General features: G+C 57.5%; 1 protein-coding gene across 1 annotated transcript; it reads left to right on the top strand.

Moving 5' to 3' along the window:
* The first annotated feature begins 4,693 nt into the window (after nucleotides 1–4,693).
* Nucleotides 4,694–20,375, top strand: Rbbp8nl (RBBP8 N-terminal like). The gene is made up of 14 exons (XM_074075084.1): nucleotides 4,694–4,796; nucleotides 10,452–10,588; nucleotides 12,138–12,180; nucleotides 12,729–12,824; nucleotides 13,076–13,188; nucleotides 13,653–13,725; nucleotides 13,948–14,090; nucleotides 14,226–14,311; nucleotides 14,540–14,706; nucleotides 15,244–15,991; nucleotides 16,245–16,371; nucleotides 16,795–16,865; nucleotides 16,962–17,067; nucleotides 18,515–20,375. Exons 2-14 carry the CDS (start codon nucleotides 10,528–10,530, stop codon nucleotides 18,640–18,642), a joined length of 1,962 nt encoding a protein of 653 aa, XP_073931185.1. The 5' UTR covers nucleotides 4,694–4,796; nucleotides 10,452–10,527; the 3' UTR covers nucleotides 18,643–20,375.
* The last annotated feature ends 1,528 nt before the right edge of the window (nucleotides 20,376–21,903 follow it).

Below are 21,903 nucleotides of genomic sequence, written 5' to 3'. Positions count from 1 at the left end.
ACACAGTGAGTTAAAGGCAGCTGAGCGCAGGACCCAGATTTACAACATCCAGCCCAGAAGAGCAGAGGAGAGGTGGCTGTGCATGAGAAGGGTCCACACTACCCCTCCCTCACCTCCCTGCCCCCACTCTCCCCTTGTCAGATCAGCATGTTCCCCCATGCGCACTCCAGCCTTAGAGCCCACACCCTCTCCCTGTCCTCCCCCAACCCTTTGCACAGCCTCACCTGTCCCTGCTGCATTTAGATCAAATGCCACCTGCCCTGAACCACAGCGAAGGCCTCAAACTACCAAAGATCAAATATCTACCTTCTTTGTCCCAAGTACTCCCAGCAGCTCCTGTGTTCAGGCTGGCCTGCCCCTTGTTTATAGGCTCCCAGAGACGGTCTGCGTGAGGCAGGCACTCAGCACCCCAAATGCCTGGTCCAATATAAGAGAGTACACTCATCCTGTATCCCCCGGTCTGCACACAGCACAGGCCCCAGACGCAAGTGACCACAATGGTGAGCTCCTAAGACTGCAGTCTCATCAGGAGAGAAGAGTGGTTCACGGATGCACCCGCAAGGCAGTGGGGCCTGTTGTCTGTCTGCCTCGGTGTCCACACCTACAGCTTCAAGCTGAACTCCAAGACCTGGAGAGGCTGCAGAAGGAGACAGGCCACAACCTCACTCAGCTCCAGAGTGGAGGCCTTTCCACCCACACGCTCAGGGATCCCTCGTGCATGCAAGCCTGGTTCCTGCAGGCCCACGGCCCCTTCCTAGAGGAGGCACAGCCCACCTGTTAGTCTTCCAGGAAGGCCATGGGGCCACCTCTGAGTCTTTCCCCCACTTACAGCTCTGGGCTCTGCTGACCTGCTCCCTGTTACATAGACATTGGGGCACAGGGGCCCTTGGAGGACCCATTTCATGTAATATCCCTAGGGTCTGGTGCCAACTGTAAGTGAAGGAAGGAGAGTGGGAGGAGGAATGGGTAGGGAGGAGGGAAGCAGCAGGGGTGGGCCTCACACACAGGAGGCCCTGAAAAGGGGCCGTCCCTCTGTCCTAATCCTGGGTGGGACAGGGGCCACTTGGCCTCTCCTGAGTCCCTTCTTACCATCCCTCAAAAAACCTTCCTGGCAGTTCCAGGGCCAGAGCAGGATGTTGGAGAGCCCGAGGGTGGGTTGAGTGGAAGCCCAACCCCTACAGGGTCAGGGCTGTGCAGTTCCCAGGGGACCAGAGCCCAGCTGAGGGTGGCTATCAGCCCCCTTCTGGCTACAGGGGCATTGCTGAGGCCTGGGAGGAGCTTAATCAGGACAAAGGTCTGAACTGGGCAGGACAGGTCCCCTCAACCCCAGATTTCGGGCCTGATACATCTGCCCCAGCAGTGATTCAGGGCACACCACCCCCCACTGGCTGGGGTAAGAGGGTGTGTATGCACAGGGGTGAGGGTTTGTGTGCATGGTGTATACACATAGAGGTATGCATGGGTGTCCTGCTTCAAGGAGTGCGGCATGTATAACAGCCAGGACACCTGAGCCACCCGCGTCCGGCAGCTCTGGCAGGGATGAGGGGTAGAAGCCATGGGGCAGAAGCTGCAGGCCACAGATGGTCATGCCCCCCTCCCAAGCATAAAGAGCATTTCAACTTTTAAATCAACTTTACTTTTACAAAACTTGTTCTTGCCATGATCCCATGATCCCATTCCAAAAGAGTAAGTTACTAACAATGGATCGTGGCTCAATTGTGACATGTGTCACTGTAGGCCAGGATGTCTGTAGGGAGACTGTGCTTGGGGAGAGACACTGCACTTTCCTGTCAATTTTTCTCTGACCCTAAAACTACTTTAAGTTTTTATTTATTTATTTATTTTTGGTTGGGGTTTGAACTCAGGGCTTTGAGCTCGCAAAGCAAGCGCTCTACCGCTTCAGCCACACCTCCTGCCCATTTTGCTCTGACTATTTTGGAGATGGAGTCTCTAGCACTACTTGCCCAGCCTGGCCTCGAACCAGCCTCCCAAGTACCTAGGATTACAGGCGTGAGCCACCGGTGCCCAGCAATTTTGCTATTTTTTAAAAGTCCTACTTCTTTGCTGGGCTTGATCGTGCTGCCTGCCAGCTACTCAAGAGGCTGAGGTAGGACCACTTGACTCCAGGAGTTTGAGACCAGCCTAGGCATCACAGCAGGACTCCATCTCAAAAAAAAAAAATCTTCTTGAAGTGCAATTTGTATAAACACAAAGCAGAGATGAGTATACACAAATGAGTGTCCCCACTCCTTCTGCACAATCTCACCATGAAACAGACAGAGAGCTGTCTCTGCCCCTTTGAACATGCCTCACCCAAACCCCAAGCAACCCTAGCTGGCCTCAGGCCTCAGGCCTGCAGGGCTGAAGCTCCCGCTGAGCAGTGTCCTCTGCTTGCTGGTGGGGGCTGGAGCAGCCATGGGGTTTGTTTCCGTCTCTGAGCTGGGCTTTTCTGTTTATCCACTGACCTGTTCAGTTGGGGCAGTTATGAATACAGCTGCTGAGGACATCCAGGGGGCTGCCAGGCTGAGGAGCAGGTGGGTGTTTACCTTTGAGGAACTCACAGCTGTTGTTCATCCAGGCCTGCCCCGTGCAGAAAGCATCTGACTGCTGAACACCCCTGCCCTGCCATAGACCCTGGCCAGGACAACACCTGCAATCTCAGGGCTCTGCTGAGCAGCCTAAGAAGCGAGCTGCAAACTGTGCACATCAAACCCTGGCTCAGAGATGTTGGGTAACTGGCCTAGTGTGGCCCAGTTGTCAAGGGACAGAGTTAGAATTCAACCCTGGATGGCAGTTGGGGGATGGGGGAGTGCCAGAGTACAACTTCCTAGTCCCAGCCCAGACTTAAGGCTGACCTGGGGAGAGTGGGGATCAGCACTGTTGGACAGCATGAGCCTCTGCCTCCCTGTGGGGACCCCCAGACATGTACACACACCTCACGTGTCCGTGCTCCCCTCCACCCCCATCGGATACCCAGCCATGCACACAAGGGCACACGTGCAGACAAGCAAAGGAACACACCAGCTAAGGGCAACAGCTGCCCACACTCAAACGCACACACAAGGCTCCAGAGGCAGCCTTGTGTCCTCAGGCTTAGTCCTCAGGCTGCTGCAACTAAACACCAGGGGCTGGGGGCTGATAAAAGCAGAGGTCCAAGGGGAGATACAGGGCCTGGTGAGGACCTGGCCAGTTTCCTGGTTCATAGATGACCTTCTCACTGCATCCTCAGCAGGCCAAAAGAGCCAGGAACTCTCTGGCCCCTTTTATAAGAGCACCGATCCCATTCCTGAAGTTCCACTCTGGTGACCTAATCACCTCCCACAGCACCCCCAGTACCATAGCCTTGGTGTTAGATATCAACACATAAATTTAGGGGTGACACACTCAGACCACCATAAAAAGCAAGCATAGCACACACCCAGACACACATGCACACTAATGCTCACATGCTCTCTGTCCCCACACCTCAGACTGTCCACACTGGCCCCACACACTCCCTTCTGCAGTACCCAGACAAACACACTGCAGGGCAGGGCAAACACTTCCCCTAAAGGGCCCAGCCAGAGGGGTGGGAAGGCATCCCCAAAGCTCCCTGGCCTGGAAATTATCCCTTCTCATATCCCATCCAAGGGAGCCATCACAGGGCCACAGATGGTGCAGTTCTCAACTAAGCCCAGGACCGGCTAGGAGCAGGAAGTCCATATCCTCTGTCCTCTGACCTCACCTGCTGGCTGCCTGCTCTCCTCTTCTGAGCCCTGAGGGCTCCTGAAGTCCACTTGTGTGCCTCCCATCTGTGACCCTATAGCTCAGGAGCCCCTGCTTCTGTGCACAGCCAGGGCAAGCTAAGGAGGGGGCATGTGACAGGACTGCCAGGAGCTAGGGGAAGGCGGGAGGGAGAGCAATGGTGGCCAAAGCCCTCAGCTCTTTTTTGCATGAGTACAACCATGACGTCACTGTCCAAAGAACAAACACAAAACAACACAGTGGCTGCCTCCTTCAACCCCCTGGTCCCCACTGCCCAGGGCCAGACCAGCTCCCTGCCCCTCTTGTCACCTTGGCTCCACTTGGCTTGGACCAGGAGATGCCCACCCACTTGCATCATCCAAAGACCCTGGGCAGCATGGCAGACCCCAGGCCCAGCCCCTGCCCACTTCCACCACAGCAGAATTCAGCTCACCCAGGGGCAGTGCCCCCAATCCTGTTAGATCTCTTCCAATAATCTCTGGATTTCTGTACACTGAACTCTAGAAGAACAAGTCCTGAGATTTTTATCCCCAAGTCACAGACAAGGAAACTGAGGAGAACTTCACCTGCCCAAGGTCAGCCTAGGGTAAACTGGGATTTGGATATCAGAAGGGACAGCTCTGTCCAGAGAGTCTGCCCCACCTCTGTCCTGAGTGACAAAATCACCTAGTCCTCTCCCTCCTACCCCATGTGCCCCCCCACACACCCTTGCTGCCCTCCTGGGCGGCCCTTCCGTCCAGCCCCCCCTCCTGATGCTCTGGCAGCTGTCGTTGGCCTGGCTGAAGCGCAGCCCGGGATTGTGGGGAAACAATTCACCTCTATGCAGCTCAGGCCAGGCCCGTTCTGCCACTTTCTCGGAGATGGCCGAACCTGTCTGGTGGCTTTGGGCAGTCCCTGCCTCCTTTCTGCTCCTGGCTGGGAGAATCGGAAACCTGTCAAGCGGGTTTGGCCAAAATTCTGTCTTATTGCCTTACAAGTTCACACACTGCTCACTCCTATCTCTCCCTGGTGGGGAGCACTTGGAACAGAGGTCCCCGGAGGTCGAGGGCCATGTGAGTACCCAGAGACACCAGGCAGGGCTATTGGAGGAGCAAGTGGGCTAGGGAGGCTGAGGGTGGTCATCCCAGGGGCTGGAAGTCCAGCTACTACTCTGGCAAGAGAGACTGGAGGCAAGAGATGGGAGGTGGGAGGCAGGGATGGACTGGCCAGCTCTCACCCACTGGGTGGTATGAGGGACTCACAGCCACCTGCTCTTGGTCCCTGGTCCCAGGGGCCAAGCAAGGAGGAAGAGGTCTCAGTGGGCAGGGCCCTGGGTGCAGAGAGGCAAGGCCTGGCCTGGCAACGTGGCCCCAGGAAGTTTCCATGGTCTGCTGAGGGCTCCAGGGCACAAGAATGTGCTGGTGACCATGCACTCCATCCTGGACTTCCCACCGCCCAGCTCCTGGTAGGAGCTGAAGCAGCCATGGGACCAAGGGAGGGGAAACCAGTGGGTGCTACCCACAACTCAACACCTGGCAGGGGGACATTTGGTTGGTGTGGAAGGCAGTGGTAACCCTGGTCTGTTCAGCCCCTGCCCCCAGGCCTGGGAGGCAGCAAAGTCTGAGGGCCGGCCCATCCTGGAGGAGTCAGGTTGCAGGGCCCGCTGTTACCTGAGCTGCAAAGCAGTCTTGTTCTCTGTGCGTGTGTGCACAGGCACACTAGGTGCCTCTGCTGTGGCATGGGATATGCAAGTGTGGCCACTGTGCGTGTGTATGCAGCCATCCCTAGACCAAGCAGGGCTGTGTGCACGGCCAGGAAGGGCTGGATGAGGCTGTGCACGGGTGTTTGTTTTTGGCATGTGCACAAACATGGGTTTCTCTGAGTGAGAATGTGTGTGTTGGGAGGATGTCAGGGCCATCTTGACAGGGACACCCTCTAGATATGGCCCACCACTCTGAACTGGCCCAGGTGGTTACTAGGAGAGCCTCTTTGTGTCTAGCCTACATGCCTTGTGAGCTGAAGACTGCGGTCGGGTGACATTCCTCATCTATAAAAGAGACATGTTATAGCCACTACACTAGTGACCATGAAGTGACTGTGTGGTCCTGGCACATGGGAGCTAGAAGTGCTCCACTTCTGCCTGGCCCCAGCCACAGATCGCTGCATCAGGCATTAGGGTGCCCACCACATGCCAGGAGCCCTGACATCCTCAAGTAGCCCAGGGTCCCTCCAGACTCCCACAACCCCATTCAGGACTCACTTGCTTTATGGATGGGGAAACAGGCACAGCCAGACAAGTGACTTGACAGAATTCATTATGGAAGAGGATTTGCTCATCACTACAGAAGTCCCCCACACAGAGGGTAGAAGGAAATGCTGGAGCCAGCTAGACACTGGTTTGAATCCTGCCTCCTGTTTGCCTCTTATCTGCTCCAATCCTCAGTGTCCGAATCTGTAGAACAGGACAGTCAGCGCTTCCTCAAAGCCAAGTGGGTCTCGATTGCACCTATGTGCTGAGCTGGGCATACAGTAAGTGTTCCACAAACACTTGTGCCGTAGACATTTAATGGGCTCCAATGGTGTGCTTGGACCTGGATGGTCCTGGGCAGAAAGCAGATGGGGAATGGGGGACCAGTTGGCACCTGGTAAGGGACAGACCACAGGCCAGGCAATGGTTTGCAGCTCAACCATCTCAGCAAAACAAATGAAGGGTTTAACATCTGTGAGCCAGAAAAAAAAAAAAAAACCTGGTGCAATGTGGGGGACAGGGTAGGCCCATGGGCAGTGGCAGTACTGCTGTTGTCATTACTGCTGTTCTGTGGGGAGGTGGGCAGTCAGACAGACAGACCAATGCCCCCCCATCCTTAGAGAAGGAACAGAATCAGGGTTCCTCAGCTTTCCTCTTCTGGAAGCCCTGCTAGAGGGGGTGAGCGACAGCCAGCCTGAGCAGACGTCACTGGGACCCCAGTGCCAGGCAGCTCCTAATTCACCACCCAGGAAGGGGCAGGAGGCGGCAATGTCCCCAACCAGCATGAAGAGCTCAGGGTCCCACTTTCCCAGAGGGCAGGACTCAGGACTGGCCCTGCCCCAGAGACTGGACACAGATGGGCACCATTGTGGGCTTTGCCACTGGGCCAGAGGGCGCCCATCCTGTGGAGGGCTGTACAGAGTGCAGATGGTACCTTCTCTGTGTCCACCCACCAAGACGCAAGGGACTTGAAGTGAGTCCCCAGTCCCCAGTGAGCAACGGTCATTCCTGTTGCATTCCTGTTGCTCCCAGAAGAATCCCAAGCCTCTGCCCTGAACTTGAGGATGGACTTGTCCTCCTATAGGTCTTTCTGGCCATGGGACTTGGGTTTGTCACAAGAGGAAGGCTCCTGTAGTGGCAGTACTAGCCACCTGGGGGCTGTGTGTGAGGGAGGCACCAAAAGGTTCAGGGTCCCCTCTGCTATGCACTGTGCACCAGCTACCTGCCTTACCTGGAACAGACAGTAACGGTGGGAGCTGAGTGATAACGGTGGAGGCCAAGCAGTAACCTGATAGGGGCAGGGTGTATCATTTCCCCTAAATGAGGAAAGGTACAGCAACTTGCCCAAGGCCACACAGAGGATAACGAAAGACAAGAGGGCACACCCTCTGCCCAGGCTGGTGCCCCAGCCAGCTGTAGGGGGAGGTGAGGGGCAGATGGGGGCTTGAGGATCGAGTGGGACCTCTGGGAGGCAGGCAGGACCTGCAGAATGTGCCCTCCTGCAGAGGACACGAGGTGGAAGGTGGTCCCATTAGTCTTCAGTTCAAGATGGAGGGCTAACCTAGGTCTCTCTGGGGAAGGGGTATAGGTATGGGAAGTGCTCTGTTCAGTAAAATGAGCACACTGGTGCTGGTTTTCAGCAGTACTCACCTGTAGGCATAGGTGCTGGTACAGGTACACCTGGCTCAGCCAAGTCCCAGTTCCATCTCTCACTAATTTTGACTTTGGGCAAAACCTCACCTTGGGAACCCTGTGTCCTCTTTCACAAAGAGGGGCAGAGAGCAAGGCCTGGTGAGTAGCTGGTAGGTCTGCCAAGACGTCCGTTGTCACCCACTTTGTACCTGTCCCCCACTGCCTACGCTGCAGTGATCTGTCCTGTCCTTCTCCCTACTCTTTCCTGGGTTCCAGTCCAAACAGAGACCTTCCGGCCTGGAAGTCCAGAGTTAAGGGGTGCCCCTGGGCCTGTCAGAGACCCTAGGACACAGAGCTCAGGTGTCTGCCCACCCCCATCCACCTGCACAGCCCCAAGGCAGCCCTGCACACTCCTGTGCTCAGCCCCCTGCAGCTTCCCCCAGGTCTTGAAATCTGGAGAGACCCCACTCTCATCTGTGGAGTTTCCTGCATTCCCAGTGCCCCCAGCCACCATTGGCAAGCCCAAAACCCAGACTAGGCCTACTGGGGAGAGCAGTCCTCTGACCCCTGGCACAAGACTGCTGGGTGTGGGCCTGTATGTGTTTACAATTGGGTTCATTTCGCCCACAGCCACCCACTTCATCCCAAAGCACTAAGGCTTGCAGACTTTGCCCACCTGGTAAGGCCCACCTCCCTCCATCTTCCACCCTTGCCCTAGACCCCCAATACTACAGGAAGGTTGAGGGTGTCTTAAAGGAGGCAGGAGCCCAAGAGACTACCACTTTTTCTCTGATAAGTGTATCTTTGCCACCTGCTTACCAGGAAAGTCACATTATGGCAATGTCACCATAAGCTAGATGGTTTTGCCCAGTCCCATTGTGGCCCTGGGACAAGATGGGGTCCCTGCAAGTTGCTCCTATCCGGATCTGAGTCCACCACTGTAAGCCCTGTCGATCTGCCACACCCAGCACATAGGAAAGTGTTTCCTATTGTCCTTTGGGACCTGGAGAAGCAAAGCCACGCAGCCTCTGTGGGGTTGAGGTGCAGATAGGAACCCTTGGGTGGGAAAGGACAGGCTCAGTGGAGGGAACCTCAGCCTGCCAAGCTGGCCTCTGCAGCACAGTTTCACTGGGAGTGATCCCACCACACGTGGACTCAGGACCTCCCAGGCTCTCCCAGGCCCATGGGCACCATGGACTCCCTTGGGAGGCTCCTTTATGGGCGTCATCCCAGCCCACGCAGGAGGTGCTGGGGGCCAGGGCAAAGCCACCTGTTGGGCAAGTCCAGGTGGAATTTCAGGTGCTGCTGCTCAGCCCTTTCCCAGCTCTTCTTGGCCCAGCCTGTCAGTGGTCTGAACCATGGAGGCCTCAGAAAGCCATTTCACCTCCTGGGCCCCTTGGCAAGGTAAGGCTAGCACAGCAGGGCACACAGAGCCACCGGGAAACATGCCAGGTCCCAGCACGGCAGAGTTCAAGTCCAGCATCCACTTCTCACTGTATGAGCAATGTGGAAACAAGACTTCTTTGTGCCTCATTTTCCCCATCTTGAGAGAGACCCCTTGAGATGTAATCAAGGTTAAATGACTATGGTGAAATTGACAGCATGTATCAAGCTCAGGAAATGGGAACCAGAATTGTCATTAATAGTGGTCATGTGACCTAGCCTGAGCCCTGGTCTCCCTCAGCCTCCGGAATTCTGTATTGTCCCTTAACCAACAAAGACAACCCCCATCAGGGCAAGGTCCAGTCTTGGCCCTCCCAATTCTTCATCCCAGAGCCTTCACCCACAGACCCAGAGCCACACAGCTGCCACTCCCACTTTTGGAGGAGTCCAGAACCCAGGTCTGCAAACAAGGTCAGAAGCTCACCCCCTACATCATTTGGTGTCACACTGTTCACACATTTGGTGATGCTGTTCTTCCTGTGGCAAGAGGAACACAGGTGTTGGGGGTTCCAGTTTGGGACTGTTTTGCAGAGTGCTACTTTGAGTATGTTCCCGTGTCTTCAGGGCACAGAGACTATCTCCTCCTATCTGTGCTGAGACCTCAGGCTCCCCAGGTCCAGCCTGCAAGGGTTCCACATCCCCTTAATTCTGGCCTCAGGCTGTGGAGTCACAGAGGGTCTACTGCCTGCCCAAGTCCTCCTGGGACCTGTGAGTATTAGAGGCAGGCAGTGGCAAGGGAGCCACTAGCCAGTAGACCCTCTGAAGAGGAGCCCACCCTCGCTGGGAGGCCCAAGTCTCTCAGCATTGTAGCTGCTGTGTGTCGTATGTCTGTGTGTACAGGCTGTCTTTGTGCTTGAGCATCTGTGTGTGTGAGTCTATGTGTTCAGTGCATGTGTGAAGGGATCGAGGCCACCCTGCCCTCTCTGGCTAGGGTACTGGGGAGAAGGCAGAGAGGTGCTCTCATCAGAGCAGGCTTAGTGAGGAGGCTCCTGGGAGCCCTAAGGGACTGAGCAGGGCCAAACTTGCTCCCTGAGGTGTGACTTCCAGCTCTCCCGCCTTCTGGGCAGGTGCTGTCCACTCCACTCCACTCCAGGTAGAGCTGACATGGTGGGCTGGACACCTCTAGGAGGACAAGAGAGCTCAGAGAGGTCACACTCACTCCCAGGTGCCTCTTCACCCCCCTGACCCTTCCCCAGGGTGATCAGCCTGCTGACCTCTACTTTCACACTCTGCACCTGCCAGAAGGGTGCGGGTCCTTTAGTCCAGCCTTTCCCAGGACAGCCCTTAGCACTGAGTGGGTTTCACCTCTACACAGACCCTCAGAGCTCACCTACAGTCCATGACTAGACTCTGCAGCCCACGGGCCCTTTTTAAGCTGATCTCTGCCCCGCTTCCTCCTCTGCAGGCTGAAGACAGAGGGGCATTAGAGGCCACCACCATCCCCACACACCAGGGACTGAGCAATCAGGGTGTGGGGAGCCATGGAGAGCTTCCTGGAGTCACTGAACAGGCTGAAGGACGTTCATGACAAGGAGGTTCTGGGTGAGTGACCAGGCAGAGGGGCCTCACAGCCCCCACCTGGGAAAATGGTCCTGAGGGCCCCAGGCAGACTGGGAGCTCCCACATGTCATCTCAACTCTCAGCAATCTGGGGATCCCATCCTTCTAACCAAGAAGGGGAGTCCTGACCCCAGGACTCAAGCTAGGAAGTGGCAAAGAAGCCCAGCCTGGGCCCAGACTTAACTGCCAGTGCTGCCCTCCTGCAGGGCATCTTCAGGGGAAGGGACACCTTTGAGGTGCCAACACCTCATGGCCACCTGCTGTGCCCAGCCCCCACCAAGTGTGTCCATGCTGTGTTCGGCCAGATGGTTGGTCACACTGGCAGAAACAAAACATCGACCGTAGCTAAGAGCCTCAGAAGCTCTGGCCTGAGGGCCCCTCACACAGGGTGCCTCCGTGCCTCCCAGAAGAGAGGCCATCTGCCTCTAGGGATGGACCTTGTGGCTCCCAAGCCCATCCAGAGCATTCCAGGCACAAAGATGACATTCTTCTCTTCCCTCTAGGACATGCCCCAGGCTCACACTCCTGTCCAACTCCACACACACTCACACACGCACACATACACGCACTGTAGTTCCAGGCCAGCCCCTCCCAGAGACCTTCCATCTGCCTAGGGGGGCTGCTACTTCCTAGGCACTGGGGCGGGGTCCAGAGCCCAGACCTCTAAGCCCCCACTAGCCTATGCTAAATCACAAAAATGTGATGGGAAGGAGTCTTATGGAGTCTGTTGATTTCACACTAGTGTTACCTGAGACTTGGAGTCTTTGGGCACAGAAGGAATAGAAGTGAGAGGGAGCCAGGTGTGCTGCAGGGAATACAGGTGAGGCTTAGCAGCCCGAGACGGGAGATCAGGCTGCTCCTCCAACAGAGGAGATGGCCTTTACTGGTTTGCTGAGATGGACGAACAGGTGGCCGTCACCTTGACTGATTATAGTTGCAGAACTCCAATGATTAAGCTTTGGCTTAAGTTGAAAGGGACGGAGGAGGCAACAAGCATGAGACCAAAGAGAACTTGACCCAAAGGTTATGGCACAAGGGGGAAGACGGTTGCCCAAGTCTCCACCCCTTTCCAGTTCCCCATCAGACATCTGTAGGCCAAAGAAAGGGAGAAGGTTTATTCAGGGTTTCCCTCAATTCATCAACATCCCCCCACCCCAAACAGCCCTTCATAGCTTCTCTGTCCTGCCAGGTGGCCAGTCATTTCCAGCACAGTCCCTACCCACCTCCAGACAGATATCAAAGCCAAAGACCCAGGAATAGGGGAGAGGCTGGGCCAAGACCACTGCCTCAGGTAACCACAGAGACTGGGTGAAGTCTCAGCCTGAGCATTCTGGCAGTGGACACAAAGGGGAGCCCACTGCTGGGGCTGCCCCTAGGAGTCAGGCATGTGGGCAGGGGTATGAAGAGGACCAGTGTGACTGCCAGGGCAGGAGGTACCACCACCTCCTGTCTGCCCAGACTCCACTGTGGGAAAGCTGCGGGGGTGGCCACAGGACTGGGTCTAACCCATGTCCCTCTGCTTGCTCCGCCAGGCCTGCAGAACAAGCTTCTGGAGCTGAACTCAGAGCGGTGCCGGTAAGTCAGCCTGGTCAGGCCAGGGAAGAACAGACAGCAAAGCCAGCCACTCCTACCGGCTGTGTCTACCCCGACCCCTCTGGAAGCCCCAGGATACCAACCTTGCCATCATCCCAGATGCGGAAGAGAAACTGAGGCTTGGCACGGGGGTGGGACGGGAGTCACTTGGGCAAGGAGACATAGTGGATCTGGGACTGGAACCCTGGGGCATGGGCCTCAAAGGAGCAGGGGGAAGCCCTCCACTTGGGGCCATGTCATCAGACCATTATGCTGATGACAGCATTCATTGGGAGGACATAGACATAGCCTCGTTTGCTCGTGGATGCTCTGCAGGTCAGGCTCCCCATAGACTGCAGTGTGTGTGCATGCAATAGCTAAGATGGCACAAGAACAAGACAGTGGTCCCAAGATCACCTCAAGTCTGGGAGCGACCTTGCAGGATCCCACTTCCCAAGCAGGTCCCCATGGGAAGGAACCCCAGGAGGACTTACTCAAACAGGCTGCTCAGGTCTCAGGCCAGGCGGCCCCACCTCTGCTGTCCCCCACAGGGATGCACAGAGAGTGGAGGAGCTCTTCACCAAGAACCACCAGCTAAGGGAGCAGCAGAAAGTGCTGAAGGAGAACTTGCGGGTGCTGGAGAACAGGTAAGGACCTCCTCAAACAGGAAGTTTGGAGCCTTCAGTGGACACCAAGTCCACTGCAGGACTTCTCAGAGCCTTAAGAGAATTCCTTCCCAAACTCAATTGAACATGGGATGTTAAGCTCACAGGGTGGTCACAGGCCTGGGGGTCCACGAAACACAGCTTGGGAAGGCAGGGCATGTCCTGGCAGTGGGGCAGTGAGGGTCATAGACTCCCCCTCAGTGTGGCCTCTCCCTCCCCATCTCACCTCCCAGGCTACGAGCTGGACTATGTGACCGCTGCACAGTCACCCAGGAGCTGGCCAAGAAGAAGCAGCTAGAACTTGAGAGCGTGCACCTGCAGAGCCTACAGCATCTCTGCATCCTTAGTGAGCCCCTGCCTCCCACAGGGCCAGGGACCCCGGGCCTGGCCAGCCCTACAGGGGGCAATGGGGAAGGAAGGCAATTGGCTCCACTGTGGGGCACCCCAGATCCCAATTCTTAGGTGCATAGTACAAAGCCCTCAGCCAGCTCTGCTGTCTCCTCTTGAGTCCATCTCTGGGCCAGGCATCCCCACCCTCCAGCCTCGGCCTCCTCCTCCCTGTCCCACTGGTGATGAAGGACAAGCCCCCTTTCCCTGGAGGCAGCCCCAGGGACGAGCCAGGTGGGGTCTCTCATCACTTTTGTAGTAGCACCCCACCAGCCACACACACAGCCAGCATTGACAGGGACATGGTGTGTGCCAGGCCCTGGGACGAGAGAAGGAGGGGACTTCCCTGGTGCTGTAAGAGCCCTTCTGCCCATCCCAGCCCCTCCCCTCCCTGGTTGCTTCCATAATTGCTGCCCTTTGCAGCCAACGAGATGAACGGGCTGAAAGAGGAGAACAAGGTGTTGAAGGAGGAGGTGAAGCGGCTTCGGGGCCTGGAGTGAGTGGAAGAGGGTGCCAGGACTGGACCCCCACCCCCAGCAGGCCCCACACACGTCCATGGGAGCCACTGGGGGTGGACTCTCAGTCTGTGGAGGGCTGCATCTTTCCTGGGTTCCTGGATCCCCACAGAGGCAGCCTGGCCCCGGCAGAGTGCTCTGGCCTTCTTCCTGTCTCTAGGGCACTGCCTTTTCTCACCCGCCACCCTTTGCCTCCTCTCCAGAGACAGACCTGTGCCCCTGGCTGGGGAGAGTACCTCAGACCCCTCATCGCCTCTGCTACTTCCCTCCCCCAGCAGCTGGAAGGCCGTCACTGAAAAGCCACCAGGAGTCCATGAGGAGGCCGAGGAGGATCATCCAGGCACAGGTCCATGGGGGGAAAGTGTGTGGGGCAGGGCAGAGGCCAAAGGGCTGGGTGACCCCAGGACCCTGTAGCCCTCTTGCCCGGGACTGAGCAACCCCTAACTCCTCCCCAACACCCATGGTGCTACTTCTCTCACAGAAGCAGTCCCGACGGGCTTCAGGACATCTCCAGTGGCCAAAATCTCCCCGGGTGCCAACCTGCCCGAGCTGCGGGCCTCGGACATGGTGAGGGCAAGGGTCTCTACCCCACCACTTTTTTGGTGGGCCACTCAGGCAGGAGGCCGGCAGCCACACCCCTGCTGTGCACCAGCCAGCCTCCCATGGAGCAGGACTGTCCCCAGTACCAGGCAGGGACTCTGAGCTTCATTTGACACAGGAGGAGGCGAGGCTGGGAAGGCAAGAGGTACACAAGCCAGGTGGCCCCAGCCAAGCTGATCCACCCACCTTTCACAGAGTCCCCAGAGAATCTCCAACCAATTGCATGCAACTGTCGCCGTGGTCCGGCCTGGGTCCCGGACTTGCCCAGTGGACTGTGGCTCCACCAATGGAACACCTCCACCACTGTCCACCAGAAGCAGCCCGCCCACCCCAACGTATGAGCACAGCCTCCCCCTGGACAGGTGAGGCTCCACTTCCGCCAGCCAGAGCAGTTCTCCAGGAAGTCCCCTTCCTTGTCCCTCCAGGAGCTGCCTTTCTCCCGCTTGGTTTTTCTGGGCATCCCACATGGTGTAAAATTCCCACATGGACACCGCCTAAGTGGTCAGGCCTGGAGGCAGGAAATGGGGCTGTGTGCTTGGAAGGGCCCATGCAAAGCTTCTGTCTCATTGTCTGGGAGAGCAAAAAGGGTTGTGGAAGGTAGACAGGTAGACCAGACAGTCGTAGCAAGGGGCGGGTAGCTGGTACTCCCGCCAGTAGGCATCCTGCCAGGAGGGTGTGAGAGATTCAGCAGCCATACGCCAGGCCACCACCCTCCACATATTATGTGTCCCAGAGCAGGGGCTGGGAGACTACCCTCTTCCCCGTGGCCTTGTGACCTCACCCCTGGGCCTCAGTTTCCTCCCCTGTGAAATGGGGTGCTTGTTGTCTCTCCCTCTCAGGGCTCACTCAGCTGGTCATTGCTGACCAAGGGTGGCAGCCATTGGACTTCTCTCCCACAGCTTCCTGCGGGCCTCCCGGCCCTCTGCCGTGGCCTATGAGTCCCTAAAGCGCTCCCTTCAGGCCGACCGCCTCTGCCTCCTGAACCGCCACCTGTCCCTGTGCCTCCGGAGTCCCCATGGCAGCTCCCTGGCTCCTGCCATACACCCCTGCAGCCCTCAGCCACAGGGCATGAAGGCAGGAGAGGCAGAGGCCTGGGAGGAGTCCACAGGTCTACTGGGCCTGCCCAGCACCCTGGCGGGCATGCAGGACCCAAGGCTGGAAGGGGCACTGCACCTGCTCCTGGCCCAGCAGCACCTGCGGGCACGGGCACCAGCAGGCAGTGCCAGGCTGAGGGGCCCATCTATGCCGGGGGAGATGCCACCCTCCCCACCAGTCGACTTGGACTCTGAGAGCCCTGATAGTGAGGTGTCCAGAGCAATTCTGACCACAGCAGCCCCACCTGGCAGGCGGCACCCTCGGCTCACAGGTCCAGGCAGCCCCCAGAGAAAGGAGGACACAGCCACCCAAGACTATGCCCCAGACAAACCCCTGGACCTCTCAGATTGGGCCCGGGCCCGGGATGCCCCCAAATCTACTGGGCAACTTGGGCCACTCAGCCCTGAAGTTGCCCACACTCCCAGCCTGGAGCCACTCCAAGGACGAGAGCCACCTGCCCTATCCAGACCCTTGACTCAAAGCCCACAGGCACTCAGCAATGGTACCAAAGAAGCCAGAGAACCAGAGCCTGAAGAACCCTCCCTTCCTGTGGTAAGGGCCAGCACTGCCATAGGCTCCATCCTGGTCCTCAGTCTCCATGTTTCCCCACTGCAGGCTGGCCTCCATCCCTCCACCTCACCCAGTCAGTGCCAGGGAGCAGTCCAGCTGCCTCATTCACTTTAGAAAGGTCAGGGCTGACCCTCCAGGTGCAGGCCCAGATGTGGTCCTGCAGGCTACATCCAAGGCAGAGTGGGGTGGGGAATTCCTCCCTAAAATATTCAAGCCACTTACTTGTCTTCCCCAGGATGCCTCACCCCCTCTCCTAGGACACCACCTCCAGCTGCTCTCTCCTGGCCTGACAGGAAGTGAAGCCAGAGGAAAGTCAAGGCCAGTGCCTCACCCACAGAGGCTTGGTGCTGACGGACTCCCAGGTAAAGTGAGCACCTGGGATCAAGAGAGGCCACCAGAAGTGGTGCCCCAGTAGGGAGGGAGGTGCAGTGGTCAGCCATTGGCCCAAGTGACCACACCCTGGGCCTAGGGCTGGGTTCCTCTACCTGCGGACAGGAAGGAGTCGTAGCTGGGGCAAGCAGTCTCCAACCACACTCAGTGAAAGGAGGGATCCGGCCATCAGGGTTGGCAGAAGCCAAACAGACAGCCCCAGCAGCGGGCGTGGTCCTTCCTTACACAGCCAGCGGCGTTGGAGGCTGGGCCTGGATTCAGATTCCAGGCTCCCTCTGACCAGTAGAAGCTCTGGGGCAGGTTACCTGCCCCTCAGTGTCTCCACCTGCTGAGCAGTTTCCCCTGTCCTAGCCAGACAGCCGCCAGCCAGCTGACATCATCCCTGTGTCTTTCAGAGCCCAGCAAGGCTGGAGCACAGAGGCCAGAATCCAGTGAAATGGATGAGCCAGACACCTCAGACAGCGAGGTGGGTCCCTGACCACTCACTCAGGTTGACCCTGGCAATGCTGCCCACGCTGGAGTTGGGATGTTCCTTACCCTGAGTGTACCCTCTTTCTCTCAGGTGGGCCCAAGCTCTGAGGCAAGTGCCAATCTGAGCATGCCAGGGGAGGGGCATCGGCAGACTCTGCAGCAGAAGAGGAAACAGGCCTCGGACCCAGAGGGCAAAGGTACCTCCACAAGGGGCAGGCAGATGGGAGGTGGGACAGGAGGAGCCACAGCCCCACCATCTCTACCCCCTCTCCTCCTGATCACTTGGGGAATGAACAGACAGAAACCCTGGGCCTCTCCAGCACAGGCCCCTTAGGAGGGGCCCAGCTCAGCCCCTCCTCATTCTGTATCCTGGGCCTCAGTTTCCTCACCTGTGAGAGGGCTAGTACCAAGAGCTCTAAACAATTTCAACAGGATAAGGGTAAAGGACCTGGAGCAGAGAGCTGGGGACAGTCATCACCATCATCCCAGGAAGAAAGGACACAAGCAGCCCCCTAGGGCTCTCTGTCCACCTTCAGGCAGGAGCAGTGACAAGCATGTCCTGTGGGGTGTGGGGTGTCTGTTCTCACTGGAGAATTAGGGGATGCTCACTTGCTTACCCAGGTGGAAGGAGCCTCAGCCCTGGTCCCAGGGTGGTAGGACAACCTCCACTTCCTGCTCTGCACACTAATGGCAGAGGCTTTGAACACCTAAGCTAATAACCATGCAATCCTGGTGTTTGTCCAAGCAGAACTGCAACTCTTCAGGCTGGGCCATGGCCACCACAATGTGCCATTGTTGCCCAGAAGGCCAACACAACCTATGCTTGCTACAAGCAGAGGAGGCCAGAGCACCTGTGTCATTTCCAGGCACTTCCTGCTGTGCACATGTGGAAATTGTCTTGGGTGGGGTGCAGTCCACCAGGGTCCCAGGTTGTCACCTCCCACTCTCCATACTTGGCAGAGCCAGCCACCCTTGTCTTCCCATCTAGGACAGGGTAGGAGATGGCTGGCAGGGGACTACCAGGAGGCACCAGGGACCCCATGGGCAGCACTCTTTCCCTGTCAGTTAGTGAGAACAGACCCAGGCCCTGCATGTGCCAGGCACCCACTCTGCCTGGCAGGACACCACACAACTCAGCACCCATCTTGTGGGGTGGAGAGTGGGAAGGGGGTTGTCAGCACTGCTTTGGGGTCTTAAAAACTTGCCCAGTAAGTAACATCTTCACTGTTTCACAAGTGTGAGGGAAACCGAGGCTCAGAGAAGTGAGATGACTTGCCCAGGGTCACAGGGCTGGTGCTTGGGCCCAGGTGGAACCCTCTTCTGGGGGTGGCCCATGAAGGACCATGGTGTGTCAGGGATTTGAGAACCTTAACTGTGAGCCCCTGGCTATCCAGCAGAGGTCAGGCCCTGTCTCCAGCATCACATACGTCTAGGGAGAAGGGCCACTCTTGTGTCAAGTTTCCATAGTTCCCCCTCCCAGGCATTTGTTGCTAACATTAGGAATAAGGAGGGTAGCCAGTTGATTTCACCAAAACGGGCTCTCCTGAGCCAAGGCTGCCACTAGACCTCCACAGAACCAGTCCAGGGAGTTCACACAAGGCCACACTGCCATGTTCCTGACCAACATCGGTCCTCTTCCCACAGCCTCCAAGAAGCCATCCCAAGGGAAGAGGAAGCCCAGGGAGCCTGTGACAGCAGCTGAGGAGCCCAGAAGCCTACAGGGTGCCCAGGACCGCAGCCCCTCCCCTGGCAACACCGGCCGGGAGAGCTAGCCAGGCCAGGAGAGGGCACTGCCTCTCTAAGGGGTGACTTCTCTGCCTGCCCAACTGCAGCCTGGACAGGTCAAATCACCCATTAGACAGCCAGGCACAGCCAAGGGCCTGGGGCCTAGTCCACTTCCAGGGGAGCTGGCAAGGCCAAGGAGGGGGTCTCTTGCAGATCCACTTCCAGATAGCCCACCAGCCCTCAACCCCATGCCCAGCCCTGCACATTCTCCCTTGGGAGAGCATGACAGGAAGCGTGGCAATGACTGCTCAGGCTCCATCCCAGCCTCACCTCCGCTGCCTCACCCCTACCTCGTGATACTACGGGCCATCCCAGCCCATGAAGGCCGCTTCTGCTGACCCTTCTAGACCAGGCATTGAGCTCCCAGCAACGGTCTCGAGCGCCCTCTCGTGGAGTCTGGGCAAACAGGTGTCCAGAGGGAGGCCCTGTACAGCAGTACCCTCCTGGACAGTGTCCCCAGAGAGCAGCGAGAACAGACAAGTAAAGGAGAACAATGTGTGCAACTGGCAGGGGTGAGGGCCAGCAGCCTCCCCCAACCTGGACAAGAGACCCAAGAGATGTGGACTGCATGGGAGATGGACGGCAGAACAAAACCAGCCCATGAGCTCTGGTCACAGGCTACCTTAAAGGGACCAGGTGTCCCTGGAAAGGGCCTGGGGTGCTGTGTGTGCACCTGCCTGAGCAGAGCCCCTCCTCACTGACATGCTCCTGGTCCAATGTCTGCCCATCAGTACAGCTACAGGGCAGCTCACTAGATTCCACCAGTAACACCTAGGGACGCTCTTTCCACTTTGGGAGGTTGGGTCTCCAGACATCTCGCTGCCTCTGAGCTCTGCTGGAGGGCCCCACCCTCACCTGCTGAACCAGGACCTCGGAGGTTTTGAGATATCCCCAGGAGTAATGACCCTGCACACGAGACTTGAGAGCTGCCCCTTCCAGAGCCAATGATAGACAGGAGCCTCAGCTGGGCATCAGACAGCTTGTGGCCAAAGGAGTGAAGGTAATGGGTCAAGAAAGAAGCTGTCCTTGGGGAGGTTAAGGGAGGTGGCACCTGAAATTCAAATTTGGGTTTTCAGAGATAAATAGAAGTGTGTCAAGTAAGCAAAGATCAAACGTGTCCTGGACATTTTGCTAAAATCAGAACTCCAGGAAAGTGGACCAAGGGGCATCCAGGAGGGACACTAAACAGGGTGCCAGGCAGAGAGAACAACTAAGAAATCACCTGGCCTACAGCCAGGACACATCTTGTCATGCCCTCAGGGGTATCAAGCTAGAACTCTGCACTTGACACCTGGTAAGAAGCCAGGATTCATCACAACTGAATGAGGGGGCCTGCTCTGGCCAAGGTAGGCAGCTGTGACCATGGCACCAAGGAGCACAGTGGATGCATTTAGCTGGAACTCCTGGCAAATGGGGATGGCAGGATACACGCAATGACAGGCAGTATGCAGCCTGGGCCTGACCGACAGGACACCACAACCCACCTTGCTGATTGCAGCTTCTGCTTGCCAGTCAGAGAGGCCAGAGAGACTGGATTCCAAAAGGGAAATGCAGGGGTGTGCGTGTGTGTGATCTGCCTGTTGTTAAAGGGGATTTTTCCAAAACAAAATAAAACACGGGCCCTGTATGCCTATCCACTTTGACCTTCTGGCCAGGTTTGGCCTATGGCACCCATCTGTACCCCGAGGGAGCACACCAGACCCAGAAAGAAAGCCCCATTTCTGCCGTAGTGTCCCTCCAGTATGTCAAAGTTCCCCACAGCGCCAGCCAGCTGCCTGGAGGCCAGTGTGAACGGTGCAGCCAAGTGACTCAGGCAGGGGCCCATACTTCCTCATGACCCCTGACAGCTGTGTCTCTGTGGGTTACCAACTTATTGCCTTCTCTCATGTCAGCAGCAAAGACTGAGGGCTGATGTGTGCCTCACCCTGGGCCCTTGCCTTACAGTTTCTCACTCCCAGAGGAGCCCAGGCACATGGTTAGCACCCATGGTACAGAGAGGTGCATCAATCAGCAGTGAGGTCGCCAGAAGGTAGTGGCTGCTAGTGCAGGCCAAGGCTGGAGCCCACACAAGTGGCTCCCCTGGCCAACAGGCACCATCACCCCTGGTTGTGTACTTCCTCCATCTTGTGGAAATGCCATTCCCTGGCAGTGCCTGATGGGCCCAATGTCCCCACGTCATACTTAGGCCAAGCCTCACTTTGTACCAGCCTGGAAAGAGCCCACCTTCCCTCCTGGGCCTGGCAGACACCTTGACAACGAACTGGGAAGGGCAAGGGAGACAGAGCAGGACTGGGCACTGGTGAGCCCACCTGCTTGTCAGTCAACAGGAAGGAGATGGCCGAGGAGAGAAGGGTACAGACCTGGGGTGGGGAGGGGGATGGCGGTGAGGGCAGCCACTTGGGCCCTAAAGCAGGGAGGGGACTGGTTGTGAGGGTGGCTGTCATCTCACACCACTGGGAGCCACATCCATCTCCCTGTCCCTCCTCACCTGGGCTCCCTAACTGTAGACTCCATTCCGTTCCCAGAGCCTGGAACAAGACAGGTGGGAGAAGTGGCCACACACAGAAGCATCTGCCAGGACTTTCTGCCACCCTGTGTCCCCTCAATGTGCCAGTCTCGTCCTGACACCCCCTGAAGTCCACTTTAAAGATAAGCAAAGGGCAGAGCGGGCACAGCGCACGGCCCTCCAAAAAGACACCAGGCACCCTCAGTCAGACCCACAGCCGGGCTCCCAAGCAGAGGCGCCATCTGAACAGGAAGTCCACAGGCTTAAGTCGGGCCCACCCAGAGTACAAAGAGGAAACTGAGGCTTGCACAATGCAGGCTGATGGTCACCTCGCTGCTGAGGGTGGCTGCTGGTTGCAGCCTGGGGCTGATGACCAGTACTACCCAGCCTGGGCTGCTATCCCCAGAAGGTGCCTTCTGCCCTTAGACCCTCGGTCTCCTCCTCAGTGAGGGAGGCCAGGTGACACGGCTGGCTTTCCTGGGAGCCCTGGAGCTCTCCAAGGGGCCGGCCCAGACATACGGAAGTGCCAAGGGCGCGGAAGCCCAAGACGAAGCTAAGGGGAAGTGCGTCGGGGCCCGCCCACGTTCCGGGTCTGCAGCCTGCAGTGCCACTCGCTGACCCCCACACACACAGCAGCCTGGCCTAAGGATAGCGCCCCGCGGCCTCCGATGGTGCCACCAGCAGCTAGCCAGGTTCCCCAAGAGCTGCACGATGCTCCAGCCTCCCGCCCTTCTGCGGAGGC

The sequence above is a fragment of the Castor canadensis genome, chromosome 5, assembly GCF_047511655.1.
Source record: "Castor canadensis chromosome 5, mCasCan1.hap1v2, whole genome shotgun sequence".
NCBI lineage: Eukaryota > Metazoa > Chordata > Mammalia > Rodentia > Castoridae > Castor > Castor canadensis.
Note: the sequence above shows the minus strand (reverse complement) of the source record. Positions and strands in the feature narration are given on the sequence as shown.